This window comes from Octopus sinensis, linkage group LG1, assembly GCF_006345805.1.
Source record: "Octopus sinensis linkage group LG1, ASM634580v1, whole genome shotgun sequence".
In the NCBI taxonomy this organism is placed as follows: domain Eukaryota; kingdom Metazoa; phylum Mollusca; class Cephalopoda; order Octopoda; family Octopodidae; genus Octopus; species Octopus sinensis.
In genome coordinates, this window is record NC_042997.1 from 161,713,698 (window position 1) to 161,736,444 (window position 22,747).

The 22,747-nt window shown below is 29.7% G+C and overlaps 1 protein-coding gene across 1 annotated transcript in view; it reads right to left on the minus strand.

Moving 5' to 3' along the window:
- The window catches only part of LOC115210729 (titin), a 678,167-nt gene that overhangs the window by 366,030 nt on the left and 289,390 nt on the right, over window positions 1–22,747 (minus strand). Inside the window, exons 189-221 of the mRNA XM_036506041.1 lie at window positions 21,982–22,011; window positions 21,616–21,645; window positions 21,013–21,042; window positions 20,250–20,279; window positions 19,869–19,898; window positions 19,471–19,500; window positions 17,973–18,002; window positions 17,609–17,638; window positions 17,009–17,038; window positions 16,515–16,544; window positions 16,134–16,163; window positions 15,736–15,765; window positions 14,311–14,340; window positions 13,947–13,976; window positions 13,370–13,399; window positions 11,653–11,682; window positions 11,290–11,319; window positions 10,906–10,935; window positions 9,477–9,506; window positions 8,868–8,897; window positions 8,099–8,128; window positions 7,733–7,762; window positions 6,720–6,749; window positions 6,374–6,403; window positions 5,606–5,635; window positions 5,076–5,105; window positions 4,720–4,749; window positions 4,327–4,356; window positions 1,862–1,891; window positions 1,489–1,518; window positions 734–763; window positions 351–380; window positions 1–19 (exon numbers count right to left, since the gene is read on the minus strand). The exon at window positions 1–19 is cut by the window's left edge and continues 11 nt beyond it. Of these exons, the coding sequence (XP_036361934.1) occupies window positions 1–19; window positions 351–380; window positions 734–763; window positions 1,489–1,518; window positions 1,862–1,891; window positions 4,327–4,356; window positions 4,720–4,749; window positions 5,076–5,105; window positions 5,606–5,635; window positions 6,374–6,403; window positions 6,720–6,749; window positions 7,733–7,762; window positions 8,099–8,128; window positions 8,868–8,897; window positions 9,477–9,506; window positions 10,906–10,935; window positions 11,290–11,319; window positions 11,653–11,682; window positions 13,370–13,399; window positions 13,947–13,976; window positions 14,311–14,340; window positions 15,736–15,765; window positions 16,134–16,163; window positions 16,515–16,544; window positions 17,009–17,038; window positions 17,609–17,638; window positions 17,973–18,002; window positions 19,471–19,500; window positions 19,869–19,898; window positions 20,250–20,279; window positions 21,013–21,042; window positions 21,616–21,645; window positions 21,982–22,011 (979 nt within the window). The remainder of the gene's footprint in view (window positions 20–350; window positions 381–733; window positions 764–1,488; window positions 1,519–1,861; window positions 1,892–4,326; window positions 4,357–4,719; window positions 4,750–5,075; window positions 5,106–5,605; window positions 5,636–6,373; window positions 6,404–6,719; window positions 6,750–7,732; window positions 7,763–8,098; window positions 8,129–8,867; window positions 8,898–9,476; window positions 9,507–10,905; window positions 10,936–11,289; window positions 11,320–11,652; window positions 11,683–13,369; window positions 13,400–13,946; window positions 13,977–14,310; window positions 14,341–15,735; window positions 15,766–16,133; window positions 16,164–16,514; window positions 16,545–17,008; window positions 17,039–17,608; window positions 17,639–17,972; window positions 18,003–19,470; window positions 19,501–19,868; window positions 19,899–20,249; window positions 20,280–21,012; window positions 21,043–21,615; window positions 21,646–21,981; window positions 22,012–22,747) is intronic.

A 22,747-nucleotide genomic window follows, 5' to 3' on the forward strand; every position in this document is an offset into this window, starting at 1 on the left:
TCGGTTTCTCTAACAATTTCTGTGAAATTAGAAACGTAATCCATTAATATTTTCTTTCACCAATTTTAAATAAAATAAATCTTTAATAGTCTTCATCAAAATACTCAACGATATACCTGTCTATGAAATTCTATATCAATTTCGTAAGTATAATATTAAAATATTATGTAAAGTACTTCAATACTTTATATATGACATAGATACAGGTTTATATGAAAGCAAATTGAAGTTCTAATACTCATTCTAATTAAGATGATAAATATAAAGTATTACTGAGTGACAAATTGCTACTAATAATATTGATAATTTAACTGCCACATATTCATGAATTCAATTTAGAAATCACTTACCAACTGTGGCTTCTACATCAGAAGGTTGTTCTGAATAAGGAACAAAAGATGATGTCATCAAATTTTCAATAATAACTAGAGTATTTATGGATAAGATAGAAAAACCAAAAATATTTAAAGTTGTTCTAAACACTCATGGTTTGGAGGGATATTTCTTAACAGTATGCTTTGACACTTTGCAGTATATATCTAACAAGTTCAAAAATGTTTCGAAAGCAGAAAATATATTCTAATTGATAATTTATTGACTGTTCACGACATTATACTTTACAGGTATTCATAAGAATATAAAAATATAAATATCAATTTCTTATAAAGACATAGTTTGTAATATAATAATTCGGAGCTATTTTAGGTATTATCATAAACAGAAGCTCGCTCACCTTTAGGACGCTCGTCCTGTGTCACAATATCTATAAAATGATTGAATGAAATTGCAATTAAAACTCATGCATTTATGAATGTATTACTAAAGATGTTTTTGTGCAAATAAACCTTAACTTTATAATGTGTTACTACTTCAACAGTAAACATCACAATTGTGAAAACTGTTTTTATTTCAACACTATTAAGCTCAAAATTAATTCCATTTAACTGTTATGGAATGCAATACACATATATTGTAAAAAGGGGTAACTGTAATTCAAATACTAGCACACGCTAAACTGTCATACAAACTTGATATTGAATTAGAATATTGAAGAATAAACATTTTAAGTGAGACTTCGGTGTATAATACTGATAAGCGATGAAGCAACACGGCATTCAAAAATGCGTTTACATACTATAGTTATTATAGTAATAATCATGTTATTGACTCTATGATTCTGTAACTGAAATATTCATGCTACATTGCAATAACGCATTTATTTCCTAAATTATCAACAAATTAGTTGAATGTAAACGGTTCATATTTGCTTTATTATCACGTTTTTTAATGAAAAGTAGGATTTGACATCGCATTTATTTAACAAATTAAATAGAGTTAATAATGTTTTTTCAGGTTATATCAACAGAATTGGAATAACGTTAGTTATTCTTACATCATAGAGTACAAATACAAAAACAGATGAAGATTCTTAAAAAGAAAATCGTGACGAGCAGAAGCAAGAAATCATGAAAATAATCTCTCACTCACCAACTGTAGATTCCACTTCAGATCGTGTTTCTGGAGAAACGTAAACGTAAACGTAAATATATAATCCTATCAGTTATATCATTCAGAATAATATTGCAAAATTTAAACGTGAAATTAATGTCGCATACTTTTCGAGAACTGAGATTAATCTTGAGTACTTTTCGAAATCGAAATCTTTACGAAATATTCTTTAGGTTATATTCCCATAACTAATTTTGTAAATTGTAGTCGAAATTTACTAGAAATAGAACTCTTAAAGAATTTGCAAATTGATTAGATGTAGAAAAATTGATAATATTTAAGGATGTAAATATAGTAGAAATATAATTATATTGAATTTAGGTGATACATAGTATCTTTGCCTGTAGCTTACCTGTACGAGTTACTGTCTCGGTTACCATTTCTGTGAAATTAGCGAAATATATAGATAAATATTTCGTAAATTAATTTATAACATAATGCATAATTCTGTGGTATTCAGAAATGGTTTACATATATACCGGATGTAGTCTCCAAAATTTTTTAAACAGTGTATATATAGATACATAAATATAGATATTTATGTGTGCATATATTTTCTTTTAATTTTCTACCATTTATTGCTGAGTATATACAAATTTGTGTGAATATATATATATATATATATATATATATATATATATATATATATATACACCATCTCCTCGACTTATGACCTATGCAACTTACAACCTATGCGACTTAAGACCACAAAAAATAAATAAAAAGGGATTTTCGAACTTAGGGCAGCTGCGCGGATGATAAACATGGTAGCGTCTGACAACTCTGTCTCTCACAGTTGCGTTTGAATGAAAACAGTATTGAAAAATATAAATCCGACACGACCAGATTGACACACGACCTGTCAGTGGGAACGGAATTCGGTCGTAAGTCGAGGAGGTGTATGGATAAATAAATATATATATGTGTATATATATGTATATATATATATATATATATATATATATATATTAGTGTAAATATACATATATACATACATATATATGTATATATATATATATAGATTGTCTTTCGGGTGTTTTTTCTTATTCCTTTTTGTTGAAGAGTGTAGGCTCGAAACGTACTAGACGTTTTCATTTTTCTTGAGCATCAAACTAATACACTTGCTTGTTATTCATACACCTGTCTTCGTCTTTTGTTTATATATATATATATAATATATATATATATGTGTGTGTGTGTGTATGTGTGTGTGTGTGTGCGTGCGTGTGCGTGCGTGTGTGTGCGTGTGAGTGTGTGTGTATATAAATTACTGTAAATATATATATATATATATATAATTAGTTATAATCAGTCCGAATATGCTTGATGCATATTCGAACTGGAGGACAAGCTGCTCACTGCGTTTTGTCACGGAGAATATATCTCGCTTGTTGATAAATGGTGTGTGTACACTTAGATCAGCTTACAGCGCCATCTGCCTAGACTGTGAGATGTTAACATTTCAAGGTAGTTGTCTCATCATCGGTCACAGGCACCAAGCAGACGGCAGTGCAAGCTGAATTAAGAGATTACCTCTCTTATGCTTTTCCAGTTAGCATCCGATGATTGGTAGCGCTATACGGCGGCTCACCGTAAGTAAATTACAGAGGGGGAGTGCTAAGCTGTGGTAAGTGAAGCTGCAATGTTATTGTCAGTCCAAATATGCTTTATGCGCATTCGAACTGGGGAACAAGCTACTCACTACGTCTTATATTTCCTATATTTCCGGGAAATATAGGACCATTGTGAATAACTACATATTTTACAAATCATTATCTCGCAGCAGTAGACCAGAGAAAATTAAGCCATCTATAATCATGTGACAGAATTTCTTCTGAAATGTGATATAATATTTTTGCTCCGTGTAATGTATATGATTGCCAACAAGTGTTAAAACAAAGCAGGTGGGCTAATAACTTGAATTTAGTGAATTCATGTAGGTTGTCATGAACAATATAACTCAGGTAATAATTTACACGAAAAATTATTGGGTTGTTGAACGAAAACAAGACAAAGAATTTGTTGTAAATAACCATGTGCGCGAATGTTTGTGTGTGCGGGCATGTTTGTGTGTGTGTGTGTGTGTGTGTGTGGTGTGTGTGTGTGTGTGGTGTGTGTGTGTGCGTGTGTGGCTATGTGTTGGTGTAATATGTGATAATATATACAAAAATATTCATCATAGTTGGAACAAGATTTCCCAATATAATGCATAGAATTCTATTTTGCTATAACATTCACGAGGAAAATTCTGATATATGACATTCAACATATCTCATGGATAAAAATAAGCAAAAAATAAAAGAAAATTGTCTGTAGGAAACAAACGAATACAATCAAACACCAGCAAAACGACTTCGAAAATTAAAACTTTCCAAACAGAATACAATGCATAAGGATAAAGCGAAATGTAGCATGAAAATAAAATATATTTCTCAAATAGTCAGCTTCACTAGGCCCTCTTGATATTTCACTCACCTTGAAATTGGCATTGTTTCAAAGGTTGTGTTTAATTGAAACTATTGATGCATGTTGCACTGACGCCATTATCATTGCATGTTTTGTGTTTTGACAAGTCGGCCCACATTAGGGTGACATATCCAAGTTTCTTACAAGACTAATGAATTGATGTCAGTGTCAGTATACATGCCTGTCTGTATAAATATGCTCATGTGCACAATTTTCGTACAATCATATGTATCCTGTACGTCTTGGATTAAATATGAAATTAAAGTTATAGATTTTTTTTATGCTATAGCCAAAAATTTATAGTGAAGCCAAACATTAAAAGCGAGTGAAATTATTGCAAATTAGACTCACCAACAGTAGATTCAACACCAGACGGTTTTTCTAAACAAAATCAAAGCAAAATACAATAAGCACGTTGCTAACGTGCGAAAAGACGCATTTGTAAATCTAGTGTTTCATAATTAATCAGTTTTGAACATTTATTACGCATTTGCGACGCTGATACTTCGATTCTTTAACAATACATATGCAATATTTCATTGAAGCATGTTTACGCCAGTCATATATGCTTTACGTATATATTACCAAATAATAATAATAATAATATATGAGAATCATTGAAGCAATTTACGAATGTTTTTAAATATATTAATTTACAAGAAAACTAACAATTATTCACGAGAATAAACGGCAAGTATAAAATGTATTTTAAAGATACTATGGTGTTATAGCAAAGGTGCTTACCTATGCGAGATTCGGTTTCTCTAATAATTTCTGTGAAATTCAAAACGCATATCATTAGCTATCTCTTTCACCATTATGCAAAGAAACAATTCTTAAAGTTTCGATTAATTAAATGTATTAGAGAAATTGTACATAGATAATATTCAGTATACGTTTCTATCATTTCTTAAGTATAACTTAAAAACATTGTTGATATTTAATATCTGAGGAAATATTGTAAGTCATACAATTATAATTCTTGTACTTCTTCCAATATAAATAATAAATTTATAACATTAATAATCAATGTTATACTATTACAAACAGTAATAACAGAGTTGCTAATTTTTTCTGGAGGCAAATTAGAAGACACTTACCAACTGTGGCTTCAGCCTCAGAAGGTTGTTCTGAATATGGAATAAAAGATGTCATCAGGTTTTGCACCATGTACATATACAATACAACATGGGATAGATAGTTTTAAAATTAAAATAATACTCTAGTTAGACATTTGTGGAAGTTTGATAACTAATCGTAACCAAATGATTACGAAGTAATTTCAAACGCAATATATTCAGCAAGTATATTATACTATTCAATATTAGTTGCACATCATACATTACGGACACTCATGAGAATGTGTGTTGATATATATATGTGTGTATATATATATATATATATATATATATATATATAATATATATATATATATATATATATATATATTGAGAGAGAGAGAGATACACACACATATATATGTATGTATATATTGATGTGTGTGTGTGTTTTGATACTGATATTGGTATATCAATATTGATATTATTACTTAAATTGAAATAGTTATTTTCGAAATAATTACAGCGATAATCTAAACTCAAGGTATTATCGTAAACACAAGTTCGCTCACCTTTAGGACGCTCATCTTGTGTCACAATATCTGTGAAAAGAATCGAATGAAATTACAGTTGATTTGTGGGCATTCTTGAATAGCTAAAATCGTTATCTCCACTAATATATAGATATAAACTTTAGTGTTACTCTTTCTTTGGTACCCGTCATAGTTGTGAGAAACCTTGTTTCAAGGGATTTCAGTATTATTTCAGCATATGTTTGCGGCCCATATTACAGCGCATAAAAGAGACATTCATTCAAATATAACTGTGCCAGCGAATCAATATGCATATATTTAGTCTCAAACGAGCAACTAAATGACAAATAATAGTACTCGCTACTTTACGATGGACTAAAATCGAAAATTGTTGATGTATTACAAAAGGATATCGTCAAGGTATAACATTCAAATGCGATGAAGCAACACACCATTCAAGAAAGCAGTTAAATACTATCGTTATATATTAAAAATTCTATTATTGCTTAATGGCTCCTGTTTTCTTTTCCAGTAAAATATATGTTCTACTATAACTGTATATGTATTTCATAAATTATCAGTAAAATCTTTGTATATAAAACGTTCATATCAGGTTTTTAAATGAAAATTAGAATTATATGATTTGTATACTTTACGATTTGCATAGATTAACTATCTTTGGAACAAATTTAGTCTTTCTTACACCATAGAATACAACAACTACACAAGAATAGATGAAAATTTCTAAAAAGAATGTCAGAGATAAGCAGAAGCAAAACATCACGACGAAAATAATCTCTCACTCACCAACTGAAGATTCCACTTCGGAACGTGTTTCTAGTGTAAAGTAAATGCAAATATATAACCTGATTAGTTACACCATACACAAAAAACTGATAAGTAGTAAAAATATTGAGAAAATTGATTATTACCCTGTGGTTTTTAAAAACCTTTCTTTGCAAAATATCATTTTGGCCATACACCCCACCCAAAGCATTAAGTTACTAGAATTGGAAATATTTTAATAAATGATGTCTAAATTGAGAGATATAGAAAATATGATAGCATTTTAGTACTTAAACATAACGGAAGCAGAAGCTTATTAAATTTATGTGGATATGTAGCGTGAATAACGTTTCTTCCTGTAGCTTACCTGTGCGGGTGACTTTCTCTGTTACAACCTCTGTGAAATTAACGAAATATATAATTAAATATTTCATAAAATTTCTTATAACACAATGCATAATTAGGTTGCAATTATTCCTGAAAATGCATTTACATGCATATCGGATAAAAGTTTTTATAGAGGGTGTATAAAAAATAAATACTCAAATAAATGTAAACACGTATTCATTAGTTGCGATGGAAGCCGTATTAGTTTAACATTATTGATCTGTATACATATTGAAAGTGTGAAAGCTTTCTAAACTGTGGTATTCGTCTAAATAGCCATATTGTTTTAAAATCACAAAAGTATCAGTAGAACGTGGAGGTAATGAAATTTCTAGGTCCGCATTTCTGCCTGTTAATTTCATCACAAGCAAGCATCCACGTCACCTCATGTAAAGTAAACATCGTAACGGAAAATGAAAATGAAAATAAAAACATTTTCTGCAACAGACAAATGAAAACACAGCAAAATTCAGGAGCCACTATCTCGAAAACTTGTCATTCAAGGCACAAAACGAAAGAGATTTGCAACATGAAAATAGTTCTATTATATTTCACTTAACGTTTGCATTACTAGGTGTCGAAAAAGTTATTTCACATTAACGTTGATGGAGATTCAAATGTTGTGTATAACTGAGATTATCAATGCGCTGGAGACATTATAAGCATACGATGTACGTTTCGACGGTCCATCATTACAAATGCGTGACAAGTAATTTTCTAATGTGAATAATGAATTGATGTCAATATTAGTGTATGTTTGTATGCTGGTTTGAGAGAGAACGACAGCGCCTGAGATTATGCGTGCGATGAAGGTAAAGTAAAAGTGTATGTATGTGAAAAGATTTTTGTGCGCTTTGGTTTAGTGGTTTAGCAATCAAAATTATACTAAATAAATGAGAGGAATAATTTTTGCTCTATATGTATGCTACAGACACGACTGACAGTGATATCAAACACTTGAAGCGAGTGAATTTTATTTCAAATTAGACTCACCAACTGTAGATTCGACGCTTGATGGTTTTTCTGAACAGAATTAAAATAAACAATAATAAGTATATTGTTCGATCATTACACGAACAAACACGGATTTGTGAAAATTTATTCAAATCATTTGTTATATAATTATGAATTTAATATTTACTATCGTAACATCCATATAACCCTGAAGATTTCATATTTTAAATATATTTAAAATAGGGTATGGTTACGCATCATATATACTTTACAGATATTACCAAATTACCTGACAAAACATTAGCCCGACTTTAAAAGAAAAATTATACTTTAAAGAGAATATATGGAAGTATAAAATATATTCCAGAAAAAATAGACGTAAGCTATTAAAGCAAAGTTGCTTACCTATACGAGATTCGGTTTCTGTAATAATTTCTGTGAAATTAAAACGTAATTCATTAACAATCACTTTCACAGTTTCATAAAAGAAACAATTCTTAAAAAATCTTTATTCAATAAGATATTATCAGGAAAGTGATATGTATATAGTCCCCAGTATAGGTTTCAATCAATTTCCTAACTACAGTTTAATATTATTAAAAAGAGGAATTAAGTTGTTAAAAATTGCAACGAATATATACGTATACATACATACATACATACATACATACATACATACATATATATGTATATATATATATATATATATATATATATATATATATATATATATATATATATGTATGCATGTGTTTGTGTATGTGTGTGTGTGTGTGTTATGGGAAAGGCGCTAATTTATATGCGATTCTGTTCTGAAATAGCTTATATTCTAAATAAACAACGTAATACCATAACAAGCTCTTTCACCACTTCATAAAAGAAACTATACTTCAAGAATCTGGATCCAACAACATATTAAAGTAGCGATTACCAATTACGCATATTCATATGTTTCTATCAAGATTTTAAATATAATTTAATATAAATTCATCATATGTAAGTTGAATATTTAATATAGAGCAAAATACTATCAATAAAAATTTATATATAGATCAGGTACTATTCTAATACACCATCCAATATGTATAATAATCTTAAAACTGATGATGATATACTAAAAATGATATTCTGAAGATGTTTTCTACATCTTCACAGAATCAAATAAGACACTTACCAACTGTGGCTTCGGCCTCAGATGGTTGTTCTGAATATGGAATAAAAGACAATATCATCAGGTTTTGCAACAAGCACAAATAAGATATAAATAGACTATCAAGTTTACAGTGTGGAAATATTTTTGTAGGATATTGTGAAATATTATAAAATAGCTTTCCGTGATATTCATTACCACAAATTAAAAATGGTTTGAACGACTGAAGGTATGTTCCACATGAAAATATTTTGGAAGGTAGGCTTTAAATTGTAAAACTGAATGAAGATGGTATCGAAAATGGTGCAATTGATAGATTATATATCCACCACACCACAGAAATTGTGCAATATTCTTTATGGATTTTAATGCAAGATGTAACGTACACATGTACAAATATATGAATGTATTTATACATATGTATGTACATATATAAATGTATATATGAATATGTATATGTATAAATCGAGATCTATAACTATCTATATACATATGATCATATATATATATATATATGTGTGTGTGTGTGTGTGTGTGTGTGTGTGTGGTGTGTGTGTGTGTGTGTGGTGTGTGTGTGTGTGTGTGAATATACGTGTGCATATATGCATATCTCGTAAATAGAAGCTCTCTCACCCTTTGGACGCTCGGTTTCTGTCACAATATCTGTGAAATAATTGAATGGAATTACAATTCAATGTCAAGAATTGATGAATATATAACTTACAAATCATATCAGCAAACATATTAACAAACACCTTATTGCAAAACTGTTTAACTAGTAAGACTCCCATTTTATGAATCGTCTTATATTTTCACTTTATTTGAAATGCATTAGACGGGCGGAGAATAAAATGAAAAAATGTTTCTTGCAATTAATATTTTATCAGGAAAAGACGTGTACAAATATTGGGAAAAGAGTTACTAAATTTCATATCATAGCTCTCGCTAATCGATTACACGGACTTCAGGGATTAATTGAAACACAAGATAAAACAATAATTTTACATCCAGTAACTGAGAAAATTTACGCGCAAAATATTCAAATGCAATGAAGCAACACAACATTTAAAGCGTCTATTACACAGTGCTCTTCTTGTATCACTTGTTATTCTATTACGTAATGAGTTTGAAATTATGTGACTCTTCATAGAGAAAATTCAGCATGTAAATCAGTATATTAAACGGAAAGTTCGTTGTTAGATACAGAAAGAAATGTGTGTTGTCTTGTGTTTGAATACAGGTGCACGTGAGATTGTGTCGGTGTATTACATGTTGGATACAGTAATATTCAACTTCGGGAAAATGGCGTGTGTACCAGGAGTTTTCCTCCAAATCATGATATATACAGATGTATGTGATGGAAAAGCTGAGACGCAACATTTATGTCCTAGTAAATCATCCTCACATTAATTTCCAATATACTTTGTATGCATCCATTTTACCACCGTAATACTTTCGGGTTCATCATTAACTTGCTGTTGTATAATACACTCTCTGTCATGAGATTCAGACATTGAGACGACGTCAAAGAAAAGAAAATAATCAACCGTTACACCCAAACAAAGAAAAATTTCACACCAGCAACCATTACTTAGCAAATTAAAAATTTTCCAAACAGACAAGGACTGAAGACAAAGCGCAAAACCACATGGAAATAAACAAAACTATTTCTGCATGATGTGCATTATGCGGTGTCCTGATATACAAGTCAATATCCACTTGATACTGCATAAAATGTGAATAATTAAGATCACAGATGCGTGTTATTTTGGGATAATTCTCAGCTTAGCATTTATGGTTCGACAGCTCGTCGCTTCTGGAAGGTAGCATATGAATATTTCTCTTGTAAATCAGGATTAGAGGGCAGTACATTTGTTTCTGTGTCTGATTCCATGCGGAATTATACTGATGAAAGCATGTGGGTAAGTAAGAGGTGTAATGATACACATAGGTATTTTGTATGGATTGGTTTAGCTAGCAATAATATACATCTGCTATACTTGATAATTGACAGTGAAGCTAGTCATTAAAAGCGAGTGAAATCATTGCAAAATGGACTCACCAACAGTAGATTCAACATCAGACGGTTTTTCTGAACGTAATTAAAATAAACCACGATAAGCACTTTGCTAAATTACTCAATATGGAAATACTTAATGTAAAAATGTTTGTTCAAATATAACAGAAAAGCTATGAACATTTTCATAAGGCATTTCATATAATGTTACTCTGATTTCGTAACCATACATATTCCGTCTATATTTTAATGGAGCATATTTATCGATTCGATATAAGCTTTACAAATAATTTATCAAAAATGGACACAATTTAGAAATGTTTCGATGAACTTTATCGCGAACTTACGAGAGGTTTTATACATGAAAATATGCGCCGAGTATATATTATATTTAAAATAATACTGTGCTACCATAGCAAAAGTGCTTACCTATGCGAGTTTCGGTTTCTCTAATAATTTCTGTGAAATTAAAAACGTAAATCGTTAACTATCTCTTCCGCCATTTCGTAAAAGAAACAATTCTTAAAGTAATCATTCAATTACATATTACCAAGGAGGTGATTCAATTACATGTTACCAAAGATCACTAAACAGTTCTATCAATCACTATAATTTAATACACAAATATTACGTGAAAATTCAATAATTCCTATATAAAGGAACATAAATAATAATTCATATATTGTGCAACTATGACTTTAATCTACCTCCAAATATGTATATTAATCTCAAATATTCAGAAAACATTTGCTAAATTTAAATTGATACGGAATCAAGTGAGAAGACACTTACCAACTGTGGCTTCGACCTCAGATGGTTGTTCTGAATATGGAATGAAAGTCAATATTATCAGCTTTTACACTAAGTACAGATATAATATCAGTAGATATATAAGTAAATAATCGAGAATTCATTGGAAATTCTCAGCATTCATATCATTGAGGAGTACTTTGGAATTTTTGCAAAAACATTCCAAATTATATACTGTCACAAATTCAAAGTGGCTTCAATGTGTCTATGTCTATTCAGCTCCATAATTTTGGAAGGAAGGTGACAAACTAATACTTGGAAAACGATATGTGAAACTTTATAAAATTACCAGCATCTAGCATGAAAACAGCATTAATTGTGTATTATTGTGTATTTGTGTATTGTGTATTATTGTGTATTATTGTGTATTATTGTGTATTTTACACATATGCATAGGAAATTATATCTATCTGTCTATCTATCTATCTATCTATCTATCTATCTATCTATCTATCTATCTATCTATCTATCTATCTATCTATCTATCTATCTATCTATCTATATACACATAAATGTATACGAGAATATAAGACTTTCTCACTTCCCGAGTGTTAAAATAATGCATATGTTTGTTGTTTTGTAAATTTTCAATATATATGAGAATATATATATGTCTCTCTCTATATAGAGAGATATATATACATATGATTATGTATATATATATATATATATATATATATATATATATATATAAGTATATATATATATACATACACACACAAGCACACACATATATATGCATGTATTATATATGCATATATGTAGGTATGTGTGTATAAATGAATCAATGAAGATATACATATATATATATATATATATATATATATATATATATTATATATATATATATATATATATATATATAATAGAAATATATTTCAAACAGAAAATAGAAACTACACATGGAAAAGATATGAGGAAAATATAAAGAAAAAAGCGAAAATGCACATTGAAAAATAAAAACATTTTTTATGAAAAGTAGCGATAAATTAATACCATTAGATGAACTGAGGTAGACTTAAGTCAGTTAAATAGTAATGACGACACTGGTTGGACTTTGAATCTCTTTACCAATTTAAAATAATGAATTTAATTCCTCTTAATTCTATCTCAGTTCATCTAATTGCATTTGTTTATAGCTACTTTTCATAGAAAACCCTTTATTTCTTTGATATTCAATGTGCACTTTCGCCTTTTTTCTTCTTACTTTCCTTATATATATATATATATATATATATATATATATATATATATATATATATATGTGTGTGTGTGTGTGTGTGTGTGTGTGTGTGCGTAAAATATGTGACAATTATTCGGTGGCCAAGATAAAACTCTGAGTTTCGGATGCAGAGGTGGAAATCCACACCACCATCTCTTCGAAGAGATATTATTTTACAGATAAATTTCCTCTATTTACATAATATTGAAGTCTCTTTCTTTTGTCATCTTACCGTTTTTAACAATATATATATATAATATATATATATATATTATATATATATATATATATATTATATATATATATAATATTCAGGGCAAGCGAGTAAGTACACTGGTTTTGCCACATGCTTTAAGAAGCTGAATGTCTGTAAGCTACCTTAAACTTTTCACAATATATATATAAAGTTATGATTTTAATGTATTGAGGAGCAAATTAAGACTAATGAAATATAATCGCAAACAGATGCTATCTCACCTTTTGGGCGCTCGTCCTGTGTCACAATATCTGTTAAATAATTCAATATTATTAAAATACACTATCGAGAGATCGCAAATATGCATATAACACGTTATCTCTAATCATATAACAATATACACTTTTAATTACCAAACTGGAAAGTTTTCATTTGAATAGTTTTAAGATTTCAAACAGATTTTGATTATAAATTTCATCGCTCGGAGAAAATAAATTAAAAAATTTCATGCAATTATTTTTGCATAAAATGTCTGGTCGCATGGATCTTGAAATGAGTAACGATGTTTCAAGTACTATGTATTTCTAACCCATCATACGCACGTCAAGGTTTCAATTAACTACAAGTTTCAACAATATAAATTTAAAGTGAAGATAACAGGTAATTGATGGGTTATATTGCTGAAATGCGATAAAATAATCCGCACAAACGTGATATAATGCTGTTGTTCTTTCATTAATTATTACTATATTTCGTAATAAGTCAATATTGTCTTTCCAGAATTACAATGGAAAACATCTCTAAAGAAACTCAGCGAAAAGCAGAAGCAAGAAATTGCGAAAGTAATTTCTCACTCACCAACTGTAGATTCCACTTCAGAACGTGTTTCTAGAGAAAGGCAAACGTAAATATATTCCCTTAACAGTTACATTACACACTATATATAAGAAACAAGCATTAAATATATTCAGCTAGAATTGAATATTTAAGAGTCATTTTGAAATGATAAATTTACGAAAACTAATCCGATTATCCCACCATCAGAAAATAGTTTGAAAACCCATAGTGACACTTTACTAGAATGGAGATTGTTTACACGAAGAAAAGATAAACTAAGTTTTGTGGCAATTTAGCTTACAATTTATCGAAAACTTATCGCAGAAAAGTTTGTGATATATTTAGATTGATAGATATCGCAAAAAAACATTTTGCAATAGCTTACCTGTACGAGTTACTGTTTCCGTTACGACTTCTGTGAAATTAACGAAATATGTAGTTAAATATTTCGAACGATGCTTTACAGCAGAATGCATAGTTATGTGGCGATTATATAGAAAATTACGTTAGCACAATTACGATATGTATTCGTTTGATATTTCAATCGACTTAATCCATTTGTCTGTCCTTGTTTGTCCCCTCTATATTTAGCCCCTTCTGGGCAATAAAGAAATACATATTTTTGAAATACATTCATATTAAATTATATATATATACCACCCTCTAAGGTGATATATATATGTGCATAAAACTATCTTCAAATTTCGGAAATATATAGTGAACCAGTGAATCAGGACACGGCCATTGCAGGAATCATTATCGTGTGACAAAATAAAGAGGAAAAATATCTACAAATTAATGATCAACACCTTCTACAATTGAAGTCCATAAAATTGGTAACATGAGAAATAATTCAGCAAATACAAGAAAACAACTGACATATACGTTGCTGCAGTACACATAAAAAGAATATTTAAGCCATCTGACATAGGAATCGGACTCTTCCACACGTGTATTAAAGAGACAATTTACAATTATTTGACGAATATAATATACTCACATCCAATGTTAGTATTTAAGCATGTATGCATTTTTATCACTTAGTATTTTGAATGTTGTGCGATAATAATTTTCCTATACATCATGCAAAGTAAACCTGTGTGTGATGGAAATGATATATGAAATGTGACATTCGTATAAAACCAAATCACACTTACATTAAAGACAAAATAAATCCTAAAGTAACTTTGCACATTAATTTCCCATTTAATTTCGTATTATCCTCCGCGGAAAGATATTTTATATTAGCAGATATTTCAAAACTTCAGACGTGGTGTCAACGAGAAAGGAAAACAACCAGATTAACTGTCACACAGTAAAAAAACTGACACTAAAAACAGCAAATTAAGAAATTTAAAATTCGCCAAACTAACAGCGAAAGCGCAAGGCAACGTGAAAATAACGCGATCATATTTCTCAGCACTCTGTATTCTCAAGAACCTATTATTCAGGCCATTTTCAACAAGATACGGTACGATATGTGTATAATTCGGACTGGTGCTGCATGTTATATTGGGACACTTCTCCGTACGGGACTTACGGCTCGATAGCTCGTCACTTTTGGAGTGTAGCATACGGAGATTTCTTGTGTAAATCAGGACTACATAGCAGTGTCTCTATCTGATGTTGTGTGTGATTGCATCCAGGATGCTGCATATCGATGCATGTGTATTAGTAGGGAGTTAGTTTGTATCAAATGTATTTTTGCGTGACTTGGTTTAGCTTGAAATAATATACATCTAATATACCTGACAATTGACAGTAAAGACAAACATCGAAAGCGAATAAAATCATTGCAAATTAGACTCACCAACAGTCGATTCAACTTCAGTTGGTTTTTCTGAACGAAATTAAAATACGCTACAATAAACTCGTTGCTAAATTATACGACGGGAAATTATATACTGTGTAAATGTTTGTTCAGATTACTTTTTATGTAATAGAAAACCAATGATCTTTTGCAAAAGCATTTCTTACAATGATACTCATACGTTACGCATATTGTACGCATAGTTGAATTGAAAATATTTATGATTACAATATAGATTTTAAAATACGTGAAAAGAATTGGACGATCACTGAAGTAATTCAGAACTCTTTCGCAGGAAGTAATCACGAATTTACGAGAAAATTACTATACATGAAATTATGCGCTGAGCATATATTGTATTTTAAGTAATATTATGCCGTTATATCAAAAGTTCTTACCTATGCGAGTTTCGGTTTCTCTAATAATTTCTGTGAAATTGAAAACGTAAATCGTTAACTAACTCTTCAGCCGTTTCGTAAATAAATAAAAAAACGATTCTTAATGATGCTTTATACAATTAAATGTTACAAAGAAAGTGACACGCAAATACACTTCGGTAAACTTTTCTATCAATTTTGTTAATATAATTGAATATGAAAATATTACGAAAAAATTCAATAATTACTATATGAAAGAAAACCACAAGAATAGGTTATAAACTGGGTGATTATTGTTCTAATACACCTAATATGTATAATAGTTTCAGAATTAATAATGGTGTACTAACAATCATTACAGATTTATTAAATTTACACGGAATGAAAACAGAAGACACTTACCAACTGTGGCTTCGGCCTCAGATGGTTGTTCTGAATGTGGAATGAAACACAATATCATCAGATATTACACGGAATACTGATATGATATACACAGACAGAGGTAAGAAAATAATCAGATTTATTCTCGAAAATACACTTTCTAAACGTTATATTTTATAACGTTTTGCAATAATATTCAGCAGAATATATAATTATGAATTCAAAGGACTTCCAATTTGACAATATACGTTCAGTTCCATCAGTTAACATGTAGATACAAACAGCAACATTTGGCAAAAGTGATGTCCAACTTGATACAATTACAAGCATATATAATCTATACTACATTAATTTCGTATTATACTTTGCGCACTAGCAGAAAAGAATATATATATATATATATATATATATATATATAATATATATATATATATATATATATATATAATATATATATGTAGGTATATAGAAATTTAGGTCTATCGAGGTATATTTGGAAACAGAAACTCTCTCACCTTTAGGACGCTCGTCCTGTTGCACAACATCTGTGAAATAATTGAATGAATTGTCAATTTAATGCTGAGAATTGAGGAATATATAACTAACATTTCATCACGACTGATATATCAATCTACCTTTGTAATTTCAATACTACTTACCCACTGAATTCACGTTGTATGATTCGCCTTATTCTTTCAGATCGATTTCATTTTATATATTTCAAGCGCATAGAAAATATATCGAATTGTTTATTTCGATTATTATTTTATATTCTAATGCCATGTGAATATATTTCGTATATTTCGAAAGGAGTTTCTTTCTTTCAACTGTTATCTCTCTCTAATCAATCATAAGCACTTAAATTTTAATTGAACGATAAATTTGAACGATATTACTGAGATTTAGGGGACAAAATTTCCAACGTACATATATTATAGAGATGCGGTAAAGGAAAGCAAAATCTCATTCTTTAACACGCTATCGTTCTTTTATTACGCATTATCGTATTTCGTAATGAAATATTACACTCTTTCGGCAAGCACATTGAAAGAGTTCTCTAAAGGAACTCAATGACAAGCATAAGCAAGAAATCACGAAAATAATCTCTCACTCACCAACTGTAGATTCCACTTCAGAACGTGTTTCTAGAGAAAGGCAAACGTAAATATATTCCCTTAACAGTTACATTACACACTATATATAAGAAACAAGCATTAAATATATTCAGCTAGAATTGAATATTTAAGAGTCATTTTGAAATGATAAATTTACGAAAACTAATCCGATTATCCCACCATCAGAAAATAGTTTGAAAACCCATAGTGACACTTTACTAGAATGGAGATTGTTTACACGAAGAAAAGATAAACTAAGTTTTGTGGCAATTTAGCTTACAATTTATCGAAAACTTATCGCAGAAAAGTTTGTGATATATTTAGATTGATAGATATCGCAAAAAAACATTTTGCAATAGCTTACCTGTACGAGTTACTGTTTCCGTTACGACTTCTGTGAAATTAACGAAATATGTAGTTAAATATTTCGAACGATGCTTTACAGCAGAATGCATAGTTATGTGGCGATTATATAGAAAATTACGTTAGCACAATTACGATATGTATTCGTTTAATATTTCAATCGACTTAATCCATTTGTCTGTCCTCTATGTTTAGCCCCTTGAGGCCAATAAAGAAATACATATTTTTGAAATACATTCATATTAAATTATATATATATACCACCCTCTGAGGTGATATATATGTGCATAAAACTATCTTCAAATTTCGGAAATATATAGTGAACCAGTGAATCAGGACTCAGCCATTGCAGGAATCATTATCGTGTGACAAAATAAAGAGAAAAAATATCTACAAATTAATGATCAACACCTTCTCCAATTGAAGTCCATAAAATTGGTAACATGAGAAATAATTCAGCAAATACAAGAAAACAACTGACATATACGTTGCTGCAGTACACATAAAAAGAATATTTAAGCCATCTGACATAGGAATCGGACTCTTCCACACGACTTGCATATTACAATCTTGTTCACAAACGTAGTAAATGCGATAAAATACGACATCTTCAAATAGAAAATTAGGCATATAAATCAGTGTATTAAAGAGAGAATTTACAATTATTTGACGAATATAATATACTCACATCCAATGTTAGTATTTAAGCATGTATGCATTTTTATCACTTAGTATTTTGAATGTTGTGCGATAATAATTTTCCTATACATCATGCAAAGTAAACCTGTGTGTGATGGAAATGATATATGAAATGTGACATTCGTATAAAACCAAATCACACTTACATTGAAGACAAAATAAATCCTAAAGTAACTTTACACATTAATTTCCCATTTAATTTCGAATTATCCTCCGCGGAAAGATATTTTATATTAGCAGATATTTCAAAACTTCAGACGTGGTGTCAACGAGAAAGGAAAACAACCAGATTAACTGTCACACAGTAAAAAAAACTGACACTAAAAACAGCAAATTAAGAAATTGAAAATTCGCCAAACTAACAGCGAAAGCGCAAGGCAACGTGAAAATAACGCGATCATATATCTCAGCACTCTGTATTCTCAAGAACCTATTATGCAGGCCATTTTCAACATGATACAGTACGATATGTGTATAATTCGGACTGGCGCTGCATGTTATATTGGGACACTTCTCAGTACAGGATTTACGGCTCGATAGCTCGTCACTTTTGGAGTGTAGCATACGGAGATTTCTTGTGTAAATCAGGACTACATAGCAGTGTCTCTATCTGATGTTGTGTGTGATTGCATCCAGGATGCTGCATATCGATGCATGTGTATTAGTAGGGAGTTAGTTTGTATCAAATATATTTTTGCGTGACTTGGTTTAGCTTGAAATAATATACATCTAATATACCTGACAATTGACAGTAAAGACAAACATCGAAAGCGAATAAAATCATTGCAAATTAGACTCACCAACAGTCGATTCAACTTCAGTTGGTTTTTCTGAACGAAATTAAAATACGCTACAATAAACTCGTTGCTAAATTATACGACGGGAAATTATATACTGTGTAAATGTTTGTTCAGATTACTTTTTATGTAATAGAAAACCAATGATCTTTTGCAAAAGCATTTCTTACAATGATACTCATACGTTACGCATATTGTACGCATAGTTGAATTGAAAATATTTATGATTACAATATAGATTTTAAAATACGTGAAAAGAATTGGACGATCACTGAAGTAATTCAGAACTCTTTCGCAGGAAGTAATCACGAATTTACGAGAAAATTACTATACATGAAATTATGCGCTGAGCATATATTGTATTTTAAGTAATATTATGCCGTTATATCAAAAGTTCTTACCTATGCGAGTTTCGGTTTCTCTAATAATTTCTGTGAAATTGAAAACGTAAATCGTTAACTAACTCTTCAGCCGTTTCGTAAATAAATAAAAAACCGATTCTTAATGATGCCTTATACAATTAAATGTTACAAAGAAAGTGACACGCAAATACACTTCGGTAAACTTTTCTATCAATTTTGTTAATATAATTGAATATGAAAATATTACGAAAAAATTCAATAATTACTATATGAAAGAAAACCACAAGAATAGGTTATAAACTGGGTGATTATTGTTCTAATACACCTAATATGTATAATAGTTTCAGAATTAATAATGGTGTACTAACAATCATTACAGATTTGTTAAATTTACACGGAATGAAAACAGGAGACACTTACCAACTGTGGCTTCGGCCTCAGATGGTTGTTCTGAATATGGAATGAAACACAATATCATCAGATATTACACGGAATACTGATATGATATACACAGACAGAGGTAAGAAAATAATCAGATTTATTCTCGAAAATACACTTTCTAAACGTTATATTTTATAACGTTTTGCAATAATATTCAGCAGAATATATAATTATGAATTCAAAGGACTTCCAATTTGACAATATACGTTCAGTTCCATCAGTTAACATGTAGATACAAACAGCAACATTTGGCAAAAGTGATGTCCAACTTGATACAATTACAAGCATATATAATCTATACTACATTAATTTCGTATTATACTTTGCGCACTAGCAGAAAAGAATATATATATATATATATAGGAACAAAAAATGGAGTCAACGCAGGTTTAAACAAGTATTTTTTCTTTCTACATATGTTTCAAAAATTCCACTGATACTTATTCAACAGAATAAAAGGTATAAACAATGCAATCTTCTCTTCGGGAAAGTGAAAAAACGAAACTTGTCAATACGACATTTTAGCAAAAAATGGTAACTATTCATTCATTTATCCGTGTTAATTGTTAACAAGGTAAAATACACTCATCTATATATATATATATATATATATATATATATATATATATAATTATATATATATATATATATATATACATATATTATATATATGTATATATATATATGTAGGTATATAGAAATTTAGGTCTATCGAGGTATTTGGAAACAGAAACTCTCTCACCTTTAGGACGATCGTCCTGTTGCACAACATCTGTGAAATAATTGAATGAATTGTCAATTTAATGCTGAGAATTGAGGAATATATAACTAACATTTCATCACGACTGATATATCAATCTACCTTTGCAATTTCAATACTACTTACCCACTGAATTCACGTTGTATGATTCGCCTTATTCTTTCAGATCGATTTCATTTTATATATTTCAAGCGCATAGAAAATATATCGAATTGTTTATTTCGATTATTATTTTATACTCTAATGCCATGTGAATATATTTCGTATATTTCGAAAGGAGTTTCTTTCTTTCAACTGTTATCTCTCTCTAATCAATCATAAGCACTTAAATTTTAATTGAACGATAAATTTGAACGATATTACTGAGATTTAGGGGACAAAATTTCCAACGTACATATATTATAGAAATGCGGTAAAGGAAAGCAAAATCTCATTCTTTAACACGCTATCGTTTAACACTTATTACACATTATCGTATTTCGTAATGAAATATTACACTCTTTCGGCAAGCACATTGAAAGAGTTCTCTAAAGGAACTCAACGACAAGCATAAGCAAGAAATCACGAAAATAATCTCTCACTCACCAACTGTAGATTCGACTTCAGAACGTGTTTCTAGAGAAATGTAAACGTAAATATATTCCCTCAACTGTTACATCACAGAATATGTGAGTGACATGCATTAAATATATTCAACTCGTATAGAATATTCGTGAGTAGTTTCCAAATGGTAAAATTTACGAAAACTAATACGATTGCCCCACCATCAGAAAACACTTTGAAAAACCTTTCGTTAAACTTTGTTACAATAGAAAATGTTTACATGAAGAAAATATTAACTGAATAATGGTAGGAATTTCGCTTTCATTTTACTAAACAATTATCGCAGAAAATATTTCTATATATCTAGCTTGTTGATATACATCACGAAAAAATTCTTCAATGGCTTACCTGTACGAGTTACTTTCTCCGTTACGACTTCTGTGAAATTAACGAAATATGTAGTTAGATATTTCGAAAGATGCTTTACATCAGAGTGCTTAGTAATGTTAGAGATTATACGGAGAATCATATTAGCTAACTACGGCTTTTAGTCGTCAATTCTTTTCAAGAACACTAATATATTACTGTATAAAATACATACACACATACATACACACATACCTACAAACACAGGGTTGGTCAACTGTCACCCAACAGTAAAATAAAATTCCATAAATATTATCGATAATTCTGTATTCACTCGAATGGAAACATGCGACGCTAAAGAAAAGTGGGAATAATTATCGTGATCTTTCGTATTTAGATGCTTTTATTAAATTCATTCAGTTGTTAAACATGAATAAACCTTGGAATTAAATTTTGATTTACTGTCAAGTGACTTTTGGGCAACCCTCTACATACATACATACATACATACATACATACATACATGCATACATACATACTTATACATACATACATACATATATATATATACACACACATATATATATGTGTATATATATATATATGTATATATATATGTATATATATATATATATGTATGTATGTATAAGTATATGTATATATATATATATATATATATATATATATATATATATATATACTGTTGTGTCTGGGGAGAGTCATTTTCTTTTTGTGCCTTATAATGTAACACACTCACCGGTGAAAGACTATTTGAAAAGGTTGCAAGACGCAACGAACATTTTAGGGA